The 26,686-nt window shown below is 43.4% G+C and overlaps 1 protein-coding gene across 7 annotated transcripts in view; it reads right to left on the bottom strand.

Annotated features, from left to right (window-relative positions):
* The window catches only part of LOC119906713 (semaphorin-6D-like), a 195,838-nt gene that overhangs the window by 51,292 nt on the left and 117,860 nt on the right, over positions 1–26,686 (bottom strand). For all 7 annotated transcript variants that reach the window (XM_038724036.1, XM_038724035.1, XM_038724033.1 and 4 more), the window contains 10 exons: positions 21,008–21,098; positions 20,385–20,507; positions 19,299–19,387; positions 18,474–18,563; positions 17,747–17,874; positions 17,448–17,579; positions 17,145–17,300; positions 11,934–12,107; positions 11,711–11,851; positions 8,910–8,987 (listed from right to left, as the gene is read on the bottom strand). In XM_038724036.1, the coding sequence (XP_038579964.1) occupies positions 8,910–8,987; positions 11,711–11,851; positions 11,934–12,107; positions 17,145–17,300; positions 17,448–17,579; positions 17,747–17,874; positions 18,474–18,563; positions 19,299–19,387; positions 20,385–20,507; positions 21,008–21,098 (1,202 nt within the window). The remainder of the gene's footprint in view (positions 1–8,909; positions 8,988–11,710; positions 11,852–11,933; positions 12,108–17,144; positions 17,301–17,447; positions 17,580–17,746; positions 17,875–18,473; positions 18,564–19,298; positions 19,388–20,384; positions 20,508–21,007; positions 21,099–26,686) is intronic.

Below are 26,686 nucleotides of genomic sequence, written 5' to 3' on the forward strand. Positions count from 1 at the left end.
TCCGGAGGGAGCTCAGAGTAGAGCTCCTACGAAAGGAGCCGGCTGAGGTGGATCGAGCATCAGATAAGGATCCACCTGAGCGCTCTCCTTTGGAGGTTTTCCGGGCACGCCCCACTTGGAGAAGACCCCGGAGTAGACCCAGAACTCGCTGGAGGGATCACATTTCCAGCCTTGCCTTACTTACTTACTTATCTGCTCCAAAAACCAGAGCTGGAAAAGTGCCACCAATCCCCCCAGAGCCAAATGAGTCCTGCAACTCGCCCTGCGTATCAACAAAGTGCACAAACGTAAACTAATATGGAAATGGACACTACAGACAGGATTAAAAATATAATTAAGAAGCGGGATCGGGTCCACATGATTTGAGCAACATTAATGATCCAGGACTCCCGACATCATGGGGGAATTAGTTTAGTGTGCAATTTTTACATGTTTGGTTACATTTTTGCAAATTGCATCTAACGTATTCCTTTTTCTTTCTCTGTTGCACTGAATACAATGACCCCCAACATGGGTATGAACTGAACCGTTACACTCCTATTATTTGGGGATGCACCGAATGTTCGGCAACCGAAATTAATCGGCTGAAAACAGCAAAAAAAAGCATTTTCGGAGTTCATCCTAATGAGTCAAAAGACCGAATAAATATTACCGAACGATTACGTTGACAGAAGTGTTGCAGTATGAGAGTCCTGCCTGCAGAGAGGCTGTGAAGTCTTCATGTTACGCCGTACGAGAACCACATACAACATTATTTATCAAACCGGGTCGGACTGGATGGATTTAGCGCGAGGAAGAAACGTGAAAACGCCCGGTTTTCAAAATAAGACGTCTGTACAGGATGGAAATAAGATTAATTGGATTATATTCACAGAAAGTCTCCACATCCTATGGGAAATTTTGACTGTATCATTTATGCAATGGGGGGGAAAAAGCAAAATAAACGAGAAATAAATCTGAAAAACTTTGTTCAGTGTTCGGGAACGTTTTTCATTATATTCGAGAATTTTCATTTTGGTGCATCCCTGCCTATTTTCCATGTAAATGTGGAGAAAATTCTAAAACTCCTCTAGGTGCTTCTTTAAACTCCCTGTTTGACTCTAAATTCAAGACACGAGAGTCAATCCTCCGTGTTTCTGTGCTCAATCAATACAAGATGAGATTTTAGCAGCACACACACACTCTGCAGCAACTCGGTTGTGAAATCAAATGTGTTCCCTCGCACCACCTTCTAATCAATAACTCGTGTCAGGTAGCTCGCGCCCACTCCACAACACTTCATGACAATCGATCTGCGGCCAAACCCTCACTTACTCCGCCATTCCTCCGCCCTCTCCAACCAATCGAAATGATATTATTTTCATATTTGTATCTCGGGGGAGGAGTTGTTTCTCTGCAGCGTCCTCATCTGTAAATACATGAGTTATTAACTGCAGGTCGACAGCCACACAGAGAGAGCGGCCTTTCTATCCACTGCCGCAGCAGAGATTAACTGAACACATCTATCACGTCCAAACGGCTGCACGAGAAGTGTTCTGGATATTTGTCTGTGCGACTTATAATGAGCTCTGTCACCTCGCAGCAAGAAGGTTCTGGATCCAAACGTGCCTCTGTGGAGGTTGTGAGTTCTCCTCGTGCCTGCATCGGTTTCCTCCCGCAGTCCAAAGACATGCAGGTTAAGTTAAATCTGACTCTAAACTACCTGCAGCTGTGAATGGCTGTCTGCTCTGATGTGCAGCCCTGCGACTGGGTGTCTCTAGGCCCCCGGGACCCCTCAAAAGATAAATGGGTGAAGCTAAAGGATGGATGAACTTGAGTCTGAGTGACAAAACAAGTATCAGGGGCTGGTTGCACAAAAAACCTTAAGTTGTTTTCTTAAGTATGACACTTAAGTGTTGTTAACCTTTTATTACCGTACAAAGTCGGAAAGAAAAGAAGACAAAAAAAACAAATTGGTCAGAGGAGAAAATATCGTACTGCTGGAGGAATTTCATAAAAGAAAGAACATTAAAAGTAAATTTGATCCGCAAATAACAGAAAAAAGAAAACAACAAATGTGGGAGGAAATCGCTTCTAAAATTAATTCAAGAAATCTTGTGAAGAGGTTCACCCAGGAGATCCAAAATAAGTGTGACAACTTCTCTGTTCTTGCCAAAAAATAGATCACTAATTATAAAAGAGAACCCAATTAAACTGTTATGATATAAACCAGATTGCATTGCTAGCTAGCGATAAATTTGACAGACTTCTCCTTTTGCTCATCAATTAGCGCATCCACTGGATTCTCCCAGTCGCAGAACACTCTTCTCAGGATATGGAAAATTTCTTCATTTATCGCCATAAACTCAACCATGTTGCGGTTAAGATAAAGCCAGAGCTACCTTAAATTCTTTTCCTTAGTTTGGTTGCTAAGGTCCTTTGTGCAACAGTTTAACACACTTTAAGGGATTCCTTAAGTATAAAGCCAAGATAAGGAGAAAACCTCAACCTTAAGTGAACATTTTAAGGAATCCTTAGGAGAAGATAAGAGGGTGTTTTGTGCAACCGAATGTATTTTAAAGAAACCTTAACTCGGACTTTAAGGAAAATCTTAACTTAAGGGTTTTTGTGCAACCGACCCCTGACAAAAGAGGATCAGAGGTTGTTGATGTGATTAAACTTAAACTGTAAAACAAGACTAAAAGAGTTTAGGAGGTCTTCACGTCACACACGTCTTTGGACTCAGAGATTATTCCTTACATGCGGCAGAGATGCTCACAAGTCTCTGAGCTAGAGTCTAAGTCAAGTCTCAAGTCTCTTAGCAAGAGTCCAAGTCAAGTCTCATGTCTCTGAGCTAGAGTCCAAGTCAAGTCTCATGTCTCTGAGCTAGAGTCCAAGTCAAGTCTCATGTCTCTGAGCTAGAGTCCAAGTCAAGTCTCATGTCTCTGAGCTAGAGTCCAAGTCAAGTCACAAGTCTCTGAGCTAGAGTCCAAGTCAAGTCTCAAGTCTCTGAGCTAGAGTCCAAGTCAAGTCACAAGTCTCTGAGCTAGAGTCCAAGTCAAGTCTCATGTCTCTGAGCTAGAGTCCAAGTCAAGTCTCAAGTCTCTGAGCTAGAGTCCAAGTCAAGTCTCAAGTCTCTGAGCTAGAGTCCAAGTCAAGTCTCAAGTCTTTGAGCAAGAGTCCAAGTCAAGTCTCAAGTCTTTAAGCTAGTCAAAGTCAAGTCTCAAGTCTCTGAGCTAGAGTCCAAGTCAAGTCTCAAGTCTCTGAGCTAGAGTCCAAGTCAAGTCTCAAGTCTTTGAGCAAGAGTCCAAGTCAAGTCTCAAGTCTTTAAGCTAGTCAAAGTCAAGTCTCAAGTCTCTGAGCAAGAGTCCATGTCAAGTCTCAAGTCTTTAAGCTAGAGTCCAAGTCAGGTCTCAAGTCTCTGAGCTAGAGTCCAAGTCAAGTCTCAAGTCTCTGAGCTAGAGTCCAAGTCAAGTCTCAAGTCTTTAAGCTAGAGTCCAAGTCAAGTCTGAAGTCTCTGAGCTAGAGTCCAAGTCAAGTCTCAAGTCTTTAAGCTAGAGTCCAAGTCAAGTCTCAAGTCTCTGAACTAGAGTCCAAGTCAAGTCTCAAGTCTCTGAGCTAGAGTCCAAGTTAAGTCATAAGTCTCTGAACTAGAGTCCAAGTCAAGTCTCAAGTCTCTGAACTAGAGTCCAAGTCAAGTCTCAAGTCACTTGTGGTTATAATGAACGTTGTATCACCTGCTGCGTTCAAACCACGCTGCTTATAAAACTGCACAGCTATAAGGGATTCTGTAACCTGTTTTTCATTTACAACCATGCAGCCTAATGTACAATGCGTCTACAACTAATGACAGCTTATAAACTACTGTAAGTCAACAAACACTGTTGACTCTCAAACCCAGTGTAAAGTTAATTAAATGAAACTGTAAAGTTACATGGTCAACAATAAAGCTGTAACCTGTTTGCAGCCGACGCTAATAATTAACATGATGGCAGCCAGCGGGACGTAAATGATTATGTTAATCAACCACCACAAGTTTGGCAAGTAAACAAACACTCATTCATCTTTTCATACCGAACAACAGTCGGAGTAAACCTCTCGTAGGTTGTAGCTGAAGCTGAGCTGAACATGTTCACTAACCTCAGGTTACTAACCTATTATAATATAATTCTTTGTTTGGGTCTTGTTGTAACAACTTTTAAAGCCAAAGTTTATGATGAATGGCTCAGCTGCTGATGCTACGTGTTACGTAGGCAGGTTATAGGTAACGCAGGGAGGGAATAACAGCAAGCTCAGCAGACGTTTCCTAAAAATAAACATTGTTCACGAGTCCCACACCTCGAGTCCGAGTCGAGTCTGAAGTCGAGTCTGAAGTCGAGTCTGAACTCACTGTGTGTGCGACTTAAGTCACATTCAAGTCTGAAGCCTCTAACTCGAGCCCCCATCTCTGACATGCGGTCTTTATCACAGTATCAGCCTGAAAAGAGCCCAACGTGAGAGAAGTGGGGTGAAAATGAGCATCAGGGGTGACAGTTTCTGGTTTTATCCTGTGAAGTGTGTGATGCAGCAGCATCCGGGAACAGAGGTCCGATTTATCAGGCAATATTAGCTTGTTGCATATACATTGAAATAGAAGTACAAAAATGTGAAAGATATGTAACAAAACCTTTAAACCGGTACACTGGTCGCAATTTAAGGGAACCAAAATGTGTAATCTATGTTAAGAGTTGTATAAAGAAATGTTGGCCGATATATCGGGTCACGGTCTGGACGTAACGACGAGCACATCAGACTTTTTGTTAGCAGGGTTTTTTTCAGCTTTGCCAGGAAATATTTGAGAAGCTAGAGCCAAAAGTATTTCACATCCTTTCTCAAAACTGATTCGGTGCAGCTCTGAGTTTGAGGCTAAAACCAGGAAAACGTTTTGGGAAACTGGTTTTCTTGTGGAGAGCTAGATGTTCAGATTAATGCCACTCTTGTCTGTCCATTAACTATGAAGCTACAGCCAGCATCTGGTTGGCTTAGCTTACCATAAAGACTGGAAACGGGGGGAAACAGCTAGCCTGGCTCTGCCCAAAGGTAAAGAAATCTATTTAGCAACATCTTTATAGCTTACTGATTAAAATGTTACATCTTTCTTAAGAGTAAGAAGTAATTTATTTTTCTGTTGAAAAACTGCAAGAAGTCATTGGGTCAAATTAAGCAGCAAGACTGAGTGGCGGCGCCGTATTAGCTCTATGCATGCTTCGCACCTGCCTGACATTGTTTGCTGCCACGCTATAGGTCCCTAAGATGACCTTCCATCCAGCGAGTTTGTATAAAACTACATTTTGTGTGACTGAAAAGATGTCTGGGAGTTAATGATGCAGAGCGGTGGTATACGACAGCCCTGGATCAGGGTTAGTTACAAATGTTCAAACTCATTTCTGAGAACTCACATTTTTTTCAGTTTGTTAAATTGCTCTAAATTCTACCAGAGTATTCACAAAGGAGAAGGAACCAGCCACAGGAGCAAATCAGAGCTGCATTCAGACGGTTTAGTTGATGCAAATGAGAACCAAGACTGTGAAAATGAACTTAGTTAAACTGCTGGAAGCTTTATCAGGTTTCTACAAAGTGCACGTCTCAGTGCTGCTCTGTGGAAACATGGGCAGCAGCTAATTCACTTTAAACGTACAGTTAAAATGACCCTGAGAGAGATTACAAAGAAGCAGGATGGCGACGTGAACATGTGTCTTTATGCGTCAGCGTGCAGCCGTTTTTCCACTCCTTCCAGTATCTGTTGCAGAAAAACATCTGCCACCTGCTCTGAAAAACAAAGTGTCAGCAGCGAAGCAGCACAGATCAGTGATGGAGAACATCTGCTAGAGTCTGAATCTGAAACTATTCCTCAGCTGAGCGTCTCCAAAGAAAACTATTTCCCCCAGATGATCATCGAAGGTTCATCTTATCTGACCTTAAACTTCCAGCACATAAACACCAGCACACTTCCTGTTTGCTTCGTTGGGGAGAGTCAACAGTTTGCTTTAAATATCAATCCAATTATTCACAGAGTAGTGCGGAGGAATGTGACTGCTGTGGATGTCTAAACTAACGCTGGAGCAGGCAGAGGAGTTATGATGTTGCACAAATTAAGCTCTTAAAACTAACTTTGCATGGTTTAAAATAGGGCTGGGGCCAAAAATGTTATCGCCATAAAAACATTTCATATCGATAATTATTCATTTCTTTCAAGTTTAAAGACTGATTTTTGCTCCTGAGTGAAAGTTGGACAAAGCCTCCAAGCAGATGGTTAATTGTGTGGTTGAACTTTTCTTTATGGTCAAAACACTCGATGCCAAACAGCAGATTTCTTAACAAATCTGAGGTCGATCCTTCAAAACTATTATTGTAAAATCTTTTTCCAAAAATATGATTAGTAACTAATTTTTCAGTCCAACTTTCCTCAACAAAATAAATATTTTAATAGAAAAATTAATCCTAATTTGTTTGTGATTCAACTGAATAAAACCAAATATTTATTGACAATATATTGAACATTTATTATATTGTTGTTGAGGGAAATTATATTGGGAAAATTATCATTATTGTTTTAAAATGCCGCAGCCTTTTCAGGAGTACTGATGCTGACCATGTGAGTCCCTTTTACCGCCACAGTCTACCCATCTTCTAACTGCCCCTCCCGGCAGGATAACTCTCCACGTCATAAATCTGCACACTGTGTGCCGATCAACATGACATGTCATCGTGTACCTAACAAAATGGCTATTAGTATCTTTGAAAAAAAAATGTGAGAAAACCGTTGCTGGGGTTAATTAACCCTTAACGACCTGTGGCGCTCTCTAGGAAATCCTTCCAAAACCTGAGGCACTGTTTGGAAACATCCTCCTAAAACATCTGTAGCAGATAGAAACATTTTTTGCTCTTGTGTTACTTAACATTTTTTTTTAAAAATCAATAAACAAAGAAGACTGTTATTATTATTATTAGGGATGCACCGAAATGAAAATTATTGGCAGAAGCCGATTATAACGAAGGTTTGTCACATTTTTTCCATTTATAATGCCTTTTTTCCCCCATTTCATGAATTAAATAGTCAAAATGTGCTTTTTACTCAGTGCTGCCTACAGGATGGTGGGGGGGGGTCTGAGAGGGTCGGTAATATGCAATATGCTTTATACTTTCTGTGAATATAATCCAATTAATCTTATTTCTATACTGTACAGACGCCTTATTTTGAAAACCGGGCGTTGTCACATGTGTTTCCTCCTTGTCGCGCTGAATTCATCCAGTCCGGTTTGATAAATAATGTTGTATGTGGTTCTCGTCCGGCGTAACATGAAGACTTCACAGCCTCTCTTCATACTAAAGACACAAACTGACAGTATAAAGTCTCTAACCTGCCTGTCAGCTCGCTCTGGGCCGCTTCACTTACCGTAAAGGCTGGAATACGTGTGCACTCTGAATGTAGGCGCGGCTAGCTTAATCTCCTTCTCACAGAGCAGAGACAGAAACACTCAGAGCGGGTGTGCTGGGAGACGATTCAGCAGGACAGCGTCTGCAAACGGCTCGGACACTTTAAAATGCTTCCACACTGCCAACAGGGCAACGTGATTGTTCGGTAACATTTAATCAGTCTTTTGACTTATTAGGCCGAACACAAAAAGTGCTATTTTTCCTATTTTTGGCCAAACATTCGGTGCATCCCTAATTATTATTTGTATTATTATTACCTTCAGATCACTGCAAATCTGTCTCTTTTTTGGGGTGAATCTGTCTGAAAAAGCTGCTTCTCCCCCCCCCCCAATATTCTCTCCTCGCTTGCAGCTGGAAAACGCCCACAGTGACACACAGCCCAATCGAGGTTTTAATTTCTTTCACCAACGTTGTAACAGTCATAATCTGTGTCTGAATCTTCTAATTCAATGTTGTTTTCATCCTCAAAGTCAGTGCTGTGATCTGCTTAAATGTCGCTCCCCTCGCTCAGCTCAGACATTATCACTGTCTGAAACCACACAGAGGCTACAAACATTTAAAAATGCCAATCCCATAATGCATTTTGTCTCCCCCACTGGTATTTCAGAGGATCACGATGCATTTCATCAGTCACGTGTAGGGCTGAACGATTTGGGGAAAAAATATAATTGCGATTTTTCGGCCAGATATTCAGATTACGATTCGATTTCTGATTTTTTTTATTGAAGTTTTGCCAAAGTTTAATATTCACTGCCGGTCTATTTTAGATGAAAGCCGCGTCAAACAGAGCACATAAAGTCGGTGGGTTTTCAAAATAAAACACCCTGTGCAGACTCCCGATCAACAATAAACACTGTTAAAACAGACCAAAATATTAAACAATTTTACTACGTAGCTACTTAACCGTTGTAGAAGCACAAAAATCAAGGACAGCTTAACAAATAAGCAAAATCAGACCGGCAAAACGCTCTTATTCTGAAATGTCCATGTGGATATGCAACATTAGCCTGCAGAGAGCGGAACGGGCTCCCAGAGAGCTGTGATCTGTAACTTTCGATTTGAAAACAATTAATCGTTCAGCCCTTGTCATGTCTTAAAAACGATGACATATACTAAAAAGGCCTTAAAGGGATAAGAGGAGCTTTAATGTGCAGATGATTGAGAGACAACACGACCTGCCGGACGTTTACTGCACCCAGAGAGCAAACCGAGTCCTTTACAACAAAGAGCACGCACTCACACCGACAACCATTTTAACATTTGTTCCCTTTATGTTTCCCCATCCATCCTTTCACTTTGGCTGCGAGGGTGAAAGGCATCACGGATTTACATCTCAGATATACGACCCTTCGCTCGCAGCGGCAGATATACGAGCCGAGCCGTCATGAGCTTTATTAGCTGTCGGATTGATGACGGCTGAGAGGAAATAGAGAAAAATATGAAATGACACGTACTTGAAACCTGGCGCCATGTTGGCACAACTCCCCGTCCGCAGCCAGATGCAGTATGGGTCACGAGAGGCCAGGCAGGCTCTGTGGAGAGATACAGGAGGGAAGATGTTTATCATCATTTGTAATCTGCTTTCCTGGAGTCCACATCAAAACAAAACAAATTGAATTCTTCAAAAATAAAAGCCTGTATTCTAATAAAATAAAAGCACGACACCTATTCCAACAACAATCCTTCACCGCTGTGCTGAAAACTCTCCGTCTCTTTGACAAAAGAAGCGTAACAACAGTCCTGCGTCTGCTGCAGCCGTTAAGCTGCCGTCTATTTAACCTAAAGGGTTGGATTTTTAAACAACGGCCTTGTTTTCACGTTTTCTGGCGTGGAAAGGTGGATAAAGTTTAGAGTCTGTGCATCATGCTGTCACACGCCTGGTGTAACAGTCTGAGCCTGTCGCTGCGCAGATAAAGTTGTTTATCAGGGCGGCTCAGGTGGGGTCATGTGACGCCTCCTCTCAGCAGCCTCGCTTGGAAACTGTGGCCGTTTGAATGCAGGTAGTAATGGCTGATGGGGAGTGGGGAGGAGAGGGAGGGAGTGGGGAGGAGAGGGAGGGAGGAGGGGAGGGAGAGGAGGAGGGAGACAGAAGGAGGGAGAGAGAGGAGGAGGAGAGAGAGGGAGGAGGAGGAGGAGAGAGAGGGAGGAGGAGGAGGGAGAGGGAGGAGGAGAGAGAGGGAGGGAGGAGGGAGAGGAGGAGGAGGGAGACAGAGGGAGGGAGAGAGAGGAGGAGGAGAGAGAGGGAGGAGGAGGAGGAGAGAGAGGGAGGAGGAGGAGGGAGAGGGAGGAGGAGGAGGGAGAGGGAGGAGGAGAGAGAGGGAGGGAGGAGGGAGAGGAGGAGGAGGGAGACAGAGGGAGGGAGAGAGAGGAGGAGGAGAGAGGGAGGAGGAGGAGGAGAGAGAGGGAGGAGGAGGAGGGAGAGGGAGGAGGAGAGAGAGGGAGGGAGGAGGGAGAGGAGGAGGAGGGAGACAGAGGGAGGGAGAGAGAGGAGGAGGAGAGAGAGGGAGGAGGAGGAGGAGAGAGAGGGAGGAGGAGGAGGGAGAGGGAGGAGGAGAGAGAGGGAGGGAGGAGGGAGAGACAGGTGGAGGGACAGAGGGTGGAGGAGGGAGAGGAAGAGACAGGGGGAGGGAGGAGGAGGGAGAGGAAGAGACAGGAGGAGAGAGGAGGAGGAGGGAGAGAGAGGTGGAGGGACAGGAGGAGGGAGGAGGAGGAGGGAGAGAGAGGACGAGGGAGAGGAAGAGACAGGGGGAGGGAGGAGGACGGAGGGAGAGAGAGGACGAGGGAGAGGAAGAGACAGGGGGAGGGAGGAGGACGGAGGGAGAGAGAGGTGGAGGGACAGGAGGAGGGAGGAGGAGGAGGGAGAGAGAGGACGAGGGACAGGAAGAGACAGGAGGAGGTAATGCATAACGCGACACACACACACACTCCAGATGTCTCCTGATTTAGGTTAAAATGTTCCAACGTTACTCAGAATATAAAGACAGAATAGCGGTGTGAAAATCGGCAGCGGTCTGTGAGCCGGCTCGCCGGTTGGCTCGTTAGCTTCCACTTGCGGAGCTCCTCAACTCCATTAACGTTTGAGCACATTTTCAATCCACGAAAGTTGAACGTGTTGAACAACAAAAGGCAGCGATACAGCCAAACCCAAACCTTCCTTATCTTCCCCAGTTTTCTTCTGTCTGACAGCTTCAGCTGCTGCCGACGTCTCTCTGTCTCTGTCACAGAGCGCCGTTTCATAACAGTGGGATCCAGTCACGTCTGAAGTCATTCTGAGAAAGGGCTCAAGTCATATATCTAGTCTCTTAGAGCAACTCTAGTCCCAAGTGACTGGAGAGCGAGTCCAAGCCAAACCTCAAGTGATTTAAGTTGAGCATCTAAGTTTTCGTCTTTCCAGCAAGTCTAAGAGCACGAGTCAGCACTAATGTGAGACAAGATTAAAGTGTCATCTCAAGTTCTTGAAGGCAAGTCAATGCAAGTGAAGCCTTAAGCAATTTTGGTCCAGCTTGAAATCCCTGCTGACAGGTCAAGGTCATGTGTCAGATCCTTTGAGGTGAGGCTCAGATCTGAGCTTCTTAGGGCGTCCACGATTTAGAGAAAGCTAGCTAATGCCTCAAGCCATGATGAGAGATAAATGACACCTCAGATCTATTAGATCCTTAAATTAAGTAAAAAGTAACTTAAAACTCATGTAAATCAAGTCAGTGTTATTCAAAGGAACCAGCACAAAACTTTAGATATGAATGTCCAAGTGCTCAAGTCCAGTTCATCCCAGAAGATGAAGAGATGATGAAGAGGTACAGAGCGACCATGTCTCTTTCTCCTTGATGGAGACACAGCTGGTGGCAGCCACTCTTTACCTCTGCAGCTGTGCTCTGCAGCATTCATTCATCCTAATTAAAATAAGTCTGATTAGTGACTGTGTGTGTCTCCGGTGATGAATGCACTCTAATTTGGGCAGTGAGCTCTGTTCAGTGTAATGACGTCTATAAATGAGGTTCTTTATGCTCATATTTAGCTATTCATACTCGGCATCCCCATTTCCCCTCCTGCACACACTCACTTCTACAATATTGATTATGTTGCCAAATTAAGCTCCACATATTAATGCTTAAAAAGATTCCCCTCTTTCTGATTTTTCAATGTTTCCCAGAATTAACTAAATTACAGTCTTTCCCTGATTTCTATGCCGTCAGGTTTCAGAAAACTGCGACTTCTCCTGCTTTATTTTTATTTTATTTTAAGTTTCAGGCCTTACTTTTTACAAGCTCCGTGTTGGGTGCAGCGGCTGAGCGGCACTCTGATGACACAGCTGCTGAAGGCTACGAACAAGGCATGATGGTCCTTATCCAGCTCCAATCCCAGAACCCTCCTGTCCTCCTGTCTGTGAATGTTACACCTGGACACACAGGCAGACAGAAAGCAGATTATATTAAATAGTTTGGTAGCAGCAGAACCTGAGTATTCAGCTCAGGTCTTACTTGGATGGATTGTATACGTCGATGTCCTCCAGCAGTTTCGATCCGAAGCTGTCGTTGGGATGTGTGCTGGCCAAAACCTTCAGGACTCTGCCGTCGTCCGAGCCCAGGAACATCACCGTCCGGTCCTTGTAGGGGCCAGCCGAAACATCCACCACTATCTGAGTCAGCTTGGACCTGGGCATGAAAAAGAAAAGGTGCTCAGTGATCTGTGAGAAACTATAATCTGTGGCTGAATGTGCAAACCAAGTGTCGAAGCCCACTAAAACAAAAACACACCTTTTACCTCTTTATTACCTGTTTCAACCTCGACTTTTTTCTCTTTCTAAAACGTGCAGACAGAAGGACATTACCAAAGGCCCCTGGGAACTTTTAATGAAACCAATCGAATCCATCTCAAAGAGAATTAACTGGTGATTTCGATTTTTGAATAACTTGAAGATATTTTTTCCAAATGATTGATTCTCCTCCAACTACCAGATTTCTCTACCAATTTTCATTAAAAGCCAACAACACACATACGACACAAAACCTTTGTATCCAAGTTTCCAAGACATATTCTACGATTGGGTGCATCTTTTATCCTTGTCCTTCTTGCAAACCATAGGGTGGAATTTAGCCCCAAAAAGAGAAAGAAAAATATTCCAGCAAAGGACAGAAACCTTGAAAATGTAGAAGTCCTTCAGAATTTAGTTTGCCCCGAAGTACGCGAATACCTTTTGATGATGGTTCGGCTCTCTTTTAAAAGTTTGAAGCTCAGCTCTGGGTTTACTTGGGTCACAACTTCACCATCTTAACTAAGGCAAGTGGCCAATCACTAATCAAAGATAATTAGTTCAATCATCAGGGTCACGTGCGCACTTGTTTTCTGGCTGGCATGAGTCACTTTGTGTCGTAGCGCATCGTAATAAGCTGGATCGATTTGAAATAAATCAATAAATTAGGTTCCTACTGGATTACTGTGGCACAGAATGACATACAGTGAATAAAAAATGATGCCGTGGGCCAGAAAATGGCTGTTTTACCATTAGTGAGTATAATTCTGTGACATTTTATGATTTACACCGACCCTGGGGCATGAGTAACTGTGCAGTTGTCACGCAGTTATGTCCATGGTGCAACTCCTTTTATTTTAGTAATGCATAAATCACAACTTAATAATAATTTATGTTAAGACTAGACAAAAGTTTAACTTACACACAGCTGCTGCAACAGGCTTCAGACCTCTGGGCAAAATATGTTCTCAAAAACGTACAATTTGTCCCATTTTGCCTTTAGTAAATCTCTGCACAGAGAATCACTCTCTTAAAGGGGCTATATGTAAGTTTTTCAAAGAAATTAAATTAAATTGTCATTGCCTTATTGTCAGTGGGGTCAAAACTCACTCAGAAATGAAGCACACGCCTGTTTTCTCCGTTGCTTGCATCAGCCACTATTCTGCTTTTAATGATAAAACTATTACTGTAACGTTGCAGTGGGAGTTTACCTGAGTTTCCAGCATGTTGTGTGAAGCTGCCTCCCTGTCTGTCTATAGCCGCTGTCACTCTGCCTTTTTCCCGGGAGGACTGTGCCGATATGCGGCGCACTGCGCTGAATAAAGTAACGTTACGGCGCCGGTGATGATCTGCCTCTGAGATGGGAACATTGAAGTAACAGAGCCTGAACATGTCTGAGTGAAAAGCCACAGCCTGCATGCTTGTGTTCCTGCCTTTATTGCAGGATTTCTGTATGAAAGCGGTTGTGTTTCAGATTATGCTCGCTCATGAGTTCAAGCGAGCACGCGTACAAGCACACGCCCGTTAGCAATCTTAGAACCGCACCGCTAGTGACCGCTGGAAACTTCATAATGCCCCTTGAAACAGCAGCTTTCCCGCCTCCTTCAAAGAAGACATTGTTAAATCAATCAAAAACAGTAAAAGTAAATGTCAGATTTTGGTTTCACGTCCTAAAACACATCCACCTATAAGTGGAAGGAACGGTAACCCCGTAGCGCCACCGGTGCGCCAGCTGCCCCCTGGCGACGAAATTACCAAGTGTCCGTCAGCGAGCTTGACAAGGCACCTGACTGCGACTTGGACCATTCACCTCCATTCACAAAAAAGGAGCCTTCACAATCAAACAAAGGTCTCGGGTGCCTCAAATTTTGTCAAATGCAAACTTTTGTTCAGTGTGAAATAGGCTTGGACAATATTCACAAAAATGTGATATTGTGATAACAATATTCATTTCGATATTCTTAAAGGAGACCTGTTATGCTTTTCCGTATTTTATGACTTATCTATAATTTTATAATGTTGGATGTTCATGTTAAACATCCCCAAATGCTTAAAAGAGACAGGAGCAACTACAGCTTGTTTCAGACAGAGGCTGAAATTAAGGCCTACACAAAGAGTCAGTTTAAGACAGAAAATTATTTTTTGGAACTTTGAATCATGCAAAGCTGCAAAACAGGAGTCACAGAACTACAATATAGGACTGGAGAAGAATTTTAATAGGTCTCCTTTAAACATATGACAAGAAAACACAAGTTGATGGGCCGTGTTTCTGATACATTTCCCCTTCAATCTCCGTTGTACCGATATCGAGTCAATACATTGTGCAACCCTACTGTGAAAGTTGTTCAGTTGTCATCATGTGACCTAAGTAAGAAACTTTCTTTTGGAGACATTAGCTGAAGAAGACCAGAAAAAAAGCTCGCAAGTGGACACTGAGGTAAGATTTTTGTCTGTCTAGACTTTATCATCGCTTTACTTCTCTACACATAAGGTCACAAAAATAAATAAAAATCTCTCACTTTGTTGTTTTATAAGTGGCATGCTGGGAAATCAAAGCATACAATGGGTATGGAGGACATAAACAGAACAGCTCAGGGTGCTCTGACTGTCCCAGACTGATGTTATGTAACAGAGGATCCGCGCAGCCCTGTGGACATCCACATCATCATTATCTGGGTCGGCTCGGGCATTTCCAGAGCAGAGGCTAATTCGAACGTGGAATTAAGAGTCTCATTCATATTCCAGACTGGTAATTAGAATCCATCAGAAACTCTTTTGAAACCTGCAGACGTAGATTATAAAAGGTCAGATACTTTCAGAGCGTCGAGGCGGAGGCAGAGATGGAGAGAACTTCCTGTGAGCCGACGACTAATCAAAGCTGATGCCGATGATTATCCTCCCTGCTTCAGGTCAGGGTGGTGGTGGATTCGCTGCCTGCAGTAACTTTAAAACTCGCCTCTTCCGGGTACAGTTGACATTCTCCACTTTCCTCTTGACATCTCAGATCTCTTTCTCTCTCATTAAAGCTCCCAGGAGAGTTTGTCCCTCTGCTATCTGGGTGGAATAAAGCTGAAACCTGAGTTACCGCTGGTTGCTGCTGATTAAACTCGCTGTAAAGTCAAAAATTCAACAATCTTTTCAGATACATTTCCACATTTAGATGCAAAGATATGTTCAAAATTCCTGTCACAGTCAGGGAGCGTGTGATGACGACTCTACAGTTCGCCGGCTCTGACATTTTTACGACGGAGATCATTTAAATGTTGCATCTTGTAAATCACAGTGTGCCTCAGCGGTACGCAAATGTCTCCAAAAAAACACGACGTAATGATCCATCACAGGGTAGCAGAGCAAGTAAATGTTATCATCCATCACAAATCAGACAACACCAAGTCAATAAAAGTGGCACTTAATGTCAGAATGTAGACATGAATTACTCTCCAGTGTTTCACTAAAACCAGCTCAATAAACTGGGAAACAAAGACGTGGATACAAAAATTGGCTAGGGGTGAGTCACTATCTGCTGTGATGTAACCACGGACGAATTCAGAATAACCTAGCCTTCTGAGACGGTTTCTGAGACCACCTGACATGCTCCTGTATGTGATGAGGGTTACTGGGTAATGCTGGTTCCTTTTATGCAAAACTAATTTTCTAAATTCCACATCAACAAAAGAAAATGACATTCCACATTACGGTGCAATTACTCAGCTCAGGGGAGGAAGCTGTTCAAAGCGCTGGGAGCAGCTGGAGAAACTGCTTTTACTCTGGACACTTAACCTCCGTAACTGGACCCATTGTGAAGAAACTGATGGAATATCTGTACAGTACAGGACTATTTCCAAAAAGTCAACATTAGTAACAAGCAGCAATCATCATAGCGTCTAGTCTGCCTAATCCAAAGAAGACGTAAAAATATGAACTGTGAACCCTGTTTCTGCACCTAACGTAGTGTTTTTCCTGCATACAGCTAATCACCAGCATTATTAGATCTTGGCACAGGCATGCTTATTGGCCCCCCTAAGAGGAGGATTATTCCAAAAGTACTGGAACACCCCTGTCCCAAAACTTTTGGCGTGTGGTCTCAGTTAAGGGAAATCTTGATGCCACAACATGCAATTTTAGACAATGCTTCTTCCAAAAGTTTGTCTTTCAACACGATGATGCCCCCTTTGCACAAAGCCAGCTGAAATGGTTTTGGTGTGGAAGAACTTGACGGGCCCGCTCGGAGCCCTGACCTCAACCCTATCCAACGCCTTTGGGATGAACTAGAACTGAGATTGTGAGCCAGGCCCTCGTGTCCAGCATCTACGTGTGACCTCACAAACGCTCTTCTGGATGAAGGGGAAACAGTTCCCACAGACATAAACGTATTTAAAATGGGATGTTACTGGATGTACTTTTGTCCATATGGTGTATCTATATTTGGTAACAAATTCTTAGGGCTGGACATTTGTTGGGTAGCTATTCGATTTTTATTTCTGGGATTTGCATATTCAGGTTTTTTTTCCCTCACAGCAGTGAACGCAACGCTCCAGTTCATGTCAAAGGGTTTAATAATTTTACTTATTTTCATCACAGATCAAAAGTTACAACAAACAAACAACAACATAGTGAACACATGTGAAAAATTATATTAGCTCGGTTGTAAAAACAACATTTAATAGGCTAATAATTATAGTTAAAAGCAAATTTTGCATAACAACATGTTGTTTTACTTAAGCTACTGATCTTATCTCTCCCCCATCAGATCTCCCTCCCTCATGTCACGTGGACATTAATCCTTCTTCTGCTCTGATCTACCTATAATAATATCTATCTATCAAATATCTCTAGCTTATAACATGACAAACAATCTGCATGTTGCAAACCTTATTATTGTGATTGCAGATCTACTAACTACGGCGCTTCAGCATGTCCCTGCACGTGTGTGTGTTACCTGCTGGAGGTCCTGGTGAAGCAGGGCCGGTCGTTGATGGATGGAACGGCTTCGTCCATCAGAGGATATGACTTAATAAACGTCAGCATCTCATCTGGGAACTGGACCGATGACTTGTAGTCCGCAGCCGGACCGTCACCTGCACACGTACCGGGCCTGAAGAAAAATTTTAAATCTGATTTCAGTTTCGGCTGCGCTCTCTTGGATGTGTCATTAACGTAGCTGGATTTAAATAAGCCTGCTTTCAAATGATCCTGGATTTAGAGAAACCGCACGAGCCCGCAATTTTTTTTGGCGTCTCACCTCGGTCTGGGAACTAGCTCGTCTGATACCGCAGTCCAGGACGAGTCGCTGGTCCGCTGCTCCTTGAACTTCCCGTTGAAGACTTTCTCGATGTCGTCCATGTAGAAAGCACAAACCGCTGAGCCGGGGATACTGCGGAGAGAAACCAGCTGCAGATGATTCTGTCGGGAAAAACCCGCGACTCGACTTTAAATGAAATAGGATGAAAACCAGGCTGCTGAGTCTCTGAGGGGCGGCTGTAACGCCGCCACCTACACATGAACTCAGCACATGGAGCACTCTCTACATAACGTCCTCACCTGTTGTCCTGGGTGGTGAAGACTCCGACCACAGCCGGTCTCTGGTTGATCTGCAGCACGTTGGTGAGAGACTGAAGCACGTCGAAGTAGAAGAACGAGTCTCCGGGAACCGAACAGTTCAGACGAGCCTGAACACAAACACACACAGAGTCGAGTTATGAAACAGCCACGAGGAGGTCAGGTGTCCTGAAACGTGACTCCACACCTCAGAGGTCAGTTTGACTGCAGTTCCTGTCCTTTATTACACTGAACAAAATTATGAATGCAACACTTTTGTTTTTGGGCGGCACGGCGGTCCGGTGGATCGCGCTGTGGCCTCACAGAAACACAACCGCTTTCCTAAATTGTCCTTAGGTGTGAGTGGTCATTTGTCTATGTGTGGCCCTGCGATGAACTGGTGACCTGTCCGGGGTGGACCCCGCCCAATGTCAGCTGGGATTGACGATGGATGGATGGACTCGTGCTCAGCTGAACTCATGGTGGATCACTCATGAGGGGATCGGATACAGTTATAAAGTGTTAGATTGTTGGCATTGCGCGCCTGTGTGTAGGTTGAGGCGAACGAATGAAGGAAGGAAGGTGTGCGTATTGTATTTCTGTACATGCATAAAAAAATTTAATGAAATGGGCGGGTAATACGTAGATTATGTCTGTCGGAATGAAACAGTTCAACGCAAACCTCTGATTTATTAAAGAAATAAAAGTGGGAGTCAGACTGTGAAGTCACCTTGAGGAAGGAAGTCCAGTATCTCTCCAGAACTCTGGGAGAGCCTCCGTTATCGTTCTTACAAACCCGGGCGACTCGAGAAAACACCACCTGGAGAGAGAGCGAGAGAGGTGAACAGGCTCCGACTTCTTTCTGCTCTGGTTGGTCAATAATAATCGCTCAAACAGGAAAAGGAGCATTCTCATTGGTAAGATGTTCATGCCCATGCATCGTGTGTCATTACGCTGCCACTGTCTGACGAAATGTTCCCCTACTTTGTGGACTACCAGTACCGAGGCGCTCCTCCTCCTCCTCCTCCTCCTCCTCCTCCTCCTCCTCTTCTCTGCGTTTGTGTGCTCGACCGGACTTTACTGTCCAATCAGCGCTTCATGTTTTCTTACGATTAAACTTCACACACATCGTTATGCAAGTAAAACGTTTGCTTTGATTAAAACAAAGACATCTAGTTTATGCATTGATTAGTCAAATAACAAAACCAACACGGGCGCACGATGTGGATGTGCAGAGGGAGGCGAGAACAAACTCACCAGGTTTAAGCGGCGACAGCTCAGTGTGAACTTGTGTGTTTGCATTTTTATTCAGCAGACTATGATCAACATCACATCAGTAAATATTAATCTGTGTCCAAAACATTTTAGAGAGCTGAAGTTGGTCTTTGTTGTTACGTGAGTTTTAGAGAGCCTTAGCCCCTCCCCTTAACGTGGACCACCTTGGGACCTTATTTCGGGAAATATATGTCCAGTAGTCACCGGCGAGAGACAACCAATGTTTTGATCCGGTTTGAATTGTGCCCTGCATTACACACACACTAACACACACATTTACCTTGCCCAGGGTGGTGTACTCCACTGCGATCTCACTGAGGAAGAAGTAGACGTAGTTGCCGTAGTCGATGGCGTGCAGGAAGTGAGGCTCTGCATTGAGAGAGAGAGGGGGGAGTTTCTATTTCTCCCATTTCAAGGTAAATCTCTTCTCCTCCCTTCTTTACCAACTCATCACTTGTGATGCTCAACACTTCCTGCAGTTACAGACTTTTTACCTTTCCCAGAATGCCGTTCACAGAGAGGAAATATGGGTTTTATAAGACCGATGAGCTCGTTTTACAAGAGCGAGGAAAGCTTACACAGGAATCAAAAAACAGTGTGTCAAGTATACTCAAGCTACTTTAAACAGTGTGACGCAATTTCAGTAATGTACTGCTTTTTGCTTTAAAGCAGCAACATAACGCATTACTAATAACATTTGAGTAATATTATACCTGTTAAAATCTCACACATTTTAACCTGTTATTAAGTGGTGTTTTTTTTTTCAATAATTCACACAGACAAGCACTTTGGCAGCAGAAAAGAAATCTGTGGGTAAAAACGTTATTTCCTGTTGCTGGAATTTGATGGTTGAGATTGTAGGCAGGGTGCAAACTGCAGGTCCTTTTAATAACGTGAACTCCCCTGAAAAAATAATATGTGAAATTCTCTAAAATACTGCGATTGTGGACCATGTTTAAATTCTGCAAAGTGCATCCTGACTTATCCTGCAATCCATCCGCCATCCCACCCGCTATTAATCAGACTGTTCCTTATGACTTATATAAACGCGATCTGCAGATCACTAGAACCCGCCCGGGCAGGCACATCTTACTATCTGAATAAGAAATAGCAGTGGAAGCAACTCAAAACTAACGCAAAAGCAGCACCAGCACAAAACTTGCTTTTAAGGTTACAAGATTTAAGTCTGACAAGTTATATATATGTTCTGTATTTATATTTACGTTCGCCACACCATCTTCATGACAACTGAGCAACTCCATCCGCTGAGGGAGGCTCCAGGATGTAATAAGTTGTAAGCTAGTCGGGCCTCGTGTGGAGAGTTTCTAAAGAAAAAAGAAATGAACCCTCAAACACCGCGACCTACCTCTGAGCCACTTGGAGTCGTACTTGACGGTCCTGAGGACGGGTCGGCCGTCTCCCAGGCTTCTGTAGATGACGGCGTCGCTGGCCAGGAAATCGCTCATTGTAGCAGAGTAGAAATCTCCCCCTGAGAGACAGCAACGTGTTAAGAAGCTGGGAAACTGAGATTAAAAAATGCCCATTTGAATAAGCGGTCGTTTGTATAAGAACATAAAATGAAACCTGTGATGTTAAATGTAAAGTTACACAGTGTCACACCGAGGATGTCTTTGCAGATGTAGTTCTCTGTATAATTACTGTTGTTGATTGTATAAATCTAAAATGGCCTTGGTCAGAAGGTCAACACGCCGACACGTTTCTCATTTCTAAATTAAAGAATTCAAGACTTGCAGAGTTGTTTATTATGCCTGCATTAGGCACAGTGTACGGAGAAGGTAACTAAGCGTATCACTGCACAATGTCCCGTAAATTTTTGCAAATAAATCTGTCAATTTCACTAATTATTCACATCAATGAATGTCACAGTATGTGTGTAGCTACATAAAAGAGGCAGAATGGATTAGATTTAATGAAAGAGTCACTGGCTGTACACGGGCGTTTAAAGAAACAAAGTCACATTTTACTCACCAGCAAATAGTCCCACGTTAGACTGACCGGACTCAAAGGGACAACGAGCCTGACCGACCACCTCCTCCCCGACCTGCTCCAGGGTGGTCATCTGAGAGGAGGAAGAGGAGGAAGAGGAGAGGAACTAACTACATATGACTCTATGTTCCAACAATAAGTATGACTAAATATAAACCTATTTAAGTTATAATATATTTTTATTTTTAGATTTGTATATTTCTTTATATTTTCTACTTACCAACTTCTTTTAGTATTTCTATTCCTTTAAACATTTTAACTTAAAGTGCAAAGTGACTAATTGTAAAAAAAGGGATTTCCCCTCAGGGATCAATAAAGTATTTCTGATGTGGCTTTTTGTGGTAACGGGACGGGAGAGGAGTGTTTTTGCGGTAGCGGGACGGGACAGGAGTGTTTTTGCGGTAGCGGGACGGGAGAGGAGTGTTTTTGCGGTAGCGGGACGGGAGAGCAGTGTTTTTGCGGTAGCGGGACGGGAGAGGAGTGTTTTTGCGGTAGCGGGACTGGACAGGAGTGTTTTTGCGGTAGCGGGACTGGACAGGAGTGTTTTTGCGGTAGCGGGACAGGACAGGAGTATTTTTGCGGTAGCGGGACAGGACAGGAGTATTTTTGCGGTAGCGGGACTGGACAGGAGTATTTTTGCGGTAGCGGGACTGGACAGGAGTGTTTTTGCGGTAGCGGGACTGGACAGGAGTGTTTTTGCTGTAGCGGGCCTGGACAGGAGTGTTTTTGCGGTAGCGGGACTGGACAGGAGTGTTTTTGCGGTAGCGGGACTGGACAGGAGTGTTTTTGCGGTAGCGGGACGGGACAGGAGTATTTTTGCGGTAGCGGGACTGGACAGGAGTGTTTTTGCGGTAGCGGGACTGGACAGGAGTGTTTTTGCGGTAGCGGGACGGGACAGGAGTATTTTTGCGGTAGCGGGACTGGACAGGAGTGTTTTTGCGGTAGCGGGACGGGACAGGAGTGTTTTTGCGGTAGCGGGACTGGACAGGAGTGTTTTTGCGGTAGCGGGACTGGACAGGAGTGTTTTTGCGGTAGCGGGACGGTACGGGAGTGTTTTCGTGACACTCCCCTGTCAGTCTCTTCTTCTCATTCACGAACTCCTTCAAAATGTCTGATTTCCAGCCTGATAATTTATGGATAATGAGTGTTAATCTTATTCACAGGGTGTCAGCAGGGAGGATAATAATGCTGCTAATCAGCTGGTGTCAGTCAGAGTTCAGCAGGGACTCGCTGCATGTTACAGTACCACAGCTAATAATACACAGAGAGCTCTGCTGACGGCACAGTCTGACATGTTCACCTTCTTTCTGAGTCTGACACAAATCTAAGAGCAAAATTTAAGTAAAAGAGTTGCTTTTTGTTGTCACCAAGCTTTTCACTTCCTGACAAACACACAATCTAGACACATGACCTATAAAAACACTTTCTTTCACTCAGAAAATGAAAATCTTTTTAGGCTACATCAAAGTATGCCAAGCTCCAATAGAGAGCATAAATCTCTCCCCTTGTGGTGGACCACCATGGGATTTGATTTAGGAAAAAATATGTTGTAATATTTCTGAGGATCTATTGACAGAAATGCAATATAATATACATAACTTTGTTATCAGTGGTGTGTAATGAACCGTGGGTCGTCTTACATGGAAGGACCCTTGTTGCGCCGCCATGTTTCTACAGTAGCCCAAATGGTCAAAGTGCTTTACAGGGGGTGTTTCATCACTATGTTTAATACATAGGACGACAAAGAAGAAGAAGTCGCCTGGTTTGTTAGAAGTAAGCGGCCACCGTTGCTTCTCGTACGCACTTGCAAAGGGAGGGGTGGGTGGTGGCTGAGCCGTTGGGTTGCAATTCGCGACCCTCACCACTAGATGCCACTAAAACCTACAAAGTGAACCTTTAAAGGATAATTTTGCAAGTCAAGAAAGTATAAGAGGACCACAAACCCCAAAAGTCTCGTAGGTAACATCATAAGTGTTTCTCTCAGTGCCCGAAGCTAACGTCACTGAAGCTAACGTCACTGAAGCTAACGTCACCAAAGCCAGCGACGTTTCAGACAAGACACGCCACTCAATCACATCCTCAATACAACTCTATGGGGATAGCCCGTAACAGCAAAGATGGCGGTTATCCCGCCCCTCCCGCTAGACAGTCAATGGTCTGTTTTAACAGCCAAAGCAGGAAACAGATTTCAGCCAATCGTGTGGTTCCACTGACATATGTCTGTTATACTTCTACTGCGCATGCGTAGTAGAAGTATAAAGCTCTCCCCATTCATTCAGACAGGAGCCTGGTGTTGTAAGTTTCGAAATAGCTGCCCGGAGGCCAAGTGGCATGACTTGCCTGTAAGGACTTTGCTGAAGCTAAAGTCAAAGATCTTCCATGTGTGGATGATGAAAATACCAGGAGTTGTTGGATTAAACATATCAGGTGATAGCCATAGTTAACTGGCTGGTAGCAAGCAAGCAAAAACTTTATCTAGCATTACAGCGCTAACATGTTGGTGTTGGTTTCCACTAGCGCAACTTGTTCAGCTTATTTTCTGACAGATATCTTCCATCAGTCTTTTTGAAGGCTATAACATGACGGAGATTTCTACTGCTGTAGCAGCTTTCATTTACACTGAGTAATATCAGACAGAAATGTGGCAAAGCACTCAATGTGAACAAAATCATTTAACTTTGTTAAAATGATACAGTTCTTAAACGTCACTCAATCCAGTAAACTATCGTATAGTCTTTTACCTCCGGAACAGTAAAGACAAGAAGATATAACTGGGGTAGCTTTTAAAAAAGTGCTACTGACAGCATGCTAGTGTTGTAATTAATTATGGCCTATGTGCAGCAAAACAATTGTAAACAGTCACAAGTTTAAAGGAATGATCAGTTTGATAAAATGTTGACGCAGTTAGAAATCCGCCATGTTGCGGACGTGGCTCTAATTTTGGGGGGTTTATATTTGAGTTAACAAGGAGTGGCGGTTAGACTTTTCCCAGAAGGTGGAGGGTGAGTCTCCAGCAAAATTGGGTCAGTATCTCTCTCTAAGAATTAGGAATTAAATCATTGAATCATCTAATATTAATAGAATGTAAAGTTAATGTCCAATGATTTGAGAAGGCTAATCTGAGTGAATTTGAGGGTTTTGAGTAATCTTTAGGATATTGGTAGGAGATTCCTTTGAGGAGGCTAAAGTGATCTCAATTGCAATTCATTATTTATTATTTTTATTATTTTCCTTAATTATAACTTTATATAATCTGTATTAATTGTAATTTTTATACTTTGTACCTTTTTGTAAATATATTATTGAAAAATCTAAAGATACAGACTTAATGATTTCTGTGTCTCTGGTCCATCATTGAGGGAAACTCAGCCAAGGAACAAAACTCCACACTAGCTACTTTGACATTATGTTGTTTATGCACTGCATTGCATCTCGGTTAATTATGCTGCTGATAATGTTATTGACATGTTAGCTAAGGTGATGATATCTAATTGTAAGCCTGGCAGCTGAGTCCAGAAGCTACGTTAGCTGAATTGCTAACGGAGGCTGTGGGAGCATTTAGCCTCATAAATTCACCTGTCTGCTGTTTTCCCCCTCGGGGAGCTGAATCTGTTCACGGCTGTGAGCGCTGCACTCTCTGACCCCGTTCTCTCCGCTGATTTTAATACTTTCTCGGCCTCGCTCTGTTTGACTCCAACTCTCCTCCATCATGAAGTAGGACGGGGTGATAACACGTCACTCCTCTTTCTTTCTCTCTCTTCCATCTTTTTCTTTCTACTCTACTTTGTCCTTTTGGGTCCTAATTGATGTAACACTGTAGATATCAGCGCGTCAAGGTGAAGACCCTAAATTAAATTAAACATTTAATCGCACACTTTAATTAAAAGTTTCTTTCTTCTTTATTTATCTCCGTCAGTCAGTTTCAGCTTAGCAGTCGACCTTCATGTCGATCACTATCTTTGTATGTTAGCAGTGTGCTGCTGTTTGAGACCCAGACACAAAGAGGTGGATAAATTAAAAAGCCTCAGCGGGCCTGAACGACGTCTTTACCGTTCATGATGTTCTGCTGACCTGAAAGGACCTGCCTAAGGGTTTACCTACAGTCTATGAGGTTTACAGGCATGATCCTGGCCTAAAAAATAAAAAAATGGTTCCTGCGCAGGAAATCAAATTGAAGACTTCTTTATCTTTTTATTTGTTTGGCTTTTTTGAGTCATGTCTTCAGATTCATTGTTCAAGATCAAACTAAGTTTTAAGGATCAGGGAAGAACAGCGGTGTTCAATCTGTATAACAATAATAATAATAATAATATGATTTAATATTTCAAATCTTAGCGTTCATGAAACTTGGCAGACAAAAAAATTACCCAACATTTCATAAGAATCCGTGTATGGTTCGTTCTTTCAGTATTTCGTTTCAAAACCAAAACGGAAAATTGGAAAAACAGAAAACAAAAAAACAGACATGTTATGTTTTTCTGTTTTAAACCCATAACTGAAAACAAAGGAGCTGCGTTTTGTTCTATCTTTGTGTGGTTGTATCCCTACAACCCATTCTCACTCCCCGACTCCTCACATATGGACGCATGGTCAAGACCCATCGGCGTCAGTTTGTAACGCAGTGGGGATCCCTGTAGCTCCATAGGTGCGTGGGGGAAGCCCTGTAGCGTCAATCGTGCAGGTATATATTTAACAGAAAAGACTGAGTAAGGTCGTGGTTGGGGTGAATGGAGTGCCAGGACCTGGACTTGTTTGTGTCCCTTGTGAAAAAGAAAAGGTCAATATTACATATTTAATCCATTTGTTTTATTTTATATAGGCCTAGGCTAAGGCTAGTTCTTTTCAAGTCGCATATCATATCAACTATGGCGAATATGATTGAAGTGAGCACTATACACATACGATAAAAGAAATATGCCTATGAGAATATGTAGGCTACTTGTTTTGCAAGATCGCGTCGCTTTAAGAGCCACTCAAGCACTCAAAATTCTCCAGTTTCTAGATGAAGTAGGCCTACGTCAGCATCAAGGAAGCATTTTGTTTTGGGCCGATCTGAAGCAGCTGGTTACCTGAGCGATCTAAGAAAATACCCGAATACTTATCAAGGTGTTTTTCCCAGAGGCTACGGCCAGAGTGCGAACTCCCGGGAAGCCATAACACATGTTGATTTGTAATCTTTTGGATGCTATTTTTGCCATTCATTTCTATTTTTCTGTAGCCTATCATCATGGATCAGCCGTAAATCAGTAGCGTCTGGCTTCATCCAGCCAGAAGGATCACCGACCGTCCGCAGCTCACCAGGTCGCTCCCGCGCCGGCTCCCTCTCCGCCGGTAGACCTACTATGGGTTGTGTTGCTTGTGGAACCGGCGCTCAGTGGTGGTTCCCTCTGGCTGGATGAAGTCCGACGTTCCTAATGCAAATTTCTAAATTCGTCCATCTCAGAAAATAATTTCAGGTGGAAAACAGCATAGAGAGGCTGAACGAAAATTACCCAAACCTTTTAATCCGTGTATGATTCGTTAATATACAGTTCATGTTTGCTGTGTACCGTTGGATGGACTCAACAACTGGACAACTATCAATGAATTCATTTGATAATGAAGAAATCTTAAAAACCGGAGGATTCTCAGGCGACCTCTGTTTCTGTTCCTGTCCAAGTT

The sequence above is a fragment of the Micropterus salmoides genome, unplaced genomic scaffold (genome assembly GCF_014851395.1).
Source record: "Micropterus salmoides isolate LMB-PRFRI ecotype aquatic unplaced genomic scaffold, ASM1485139v1 Ms_hic_scaffold_17, whole genome shotgun sequence".
Lineage (NCBI taxonomy): Eukaryota > Metazoa > Chordata > Actinopteri > Centrarchiformes > Centrarchidae > Micropterus > Micropterus salmoides.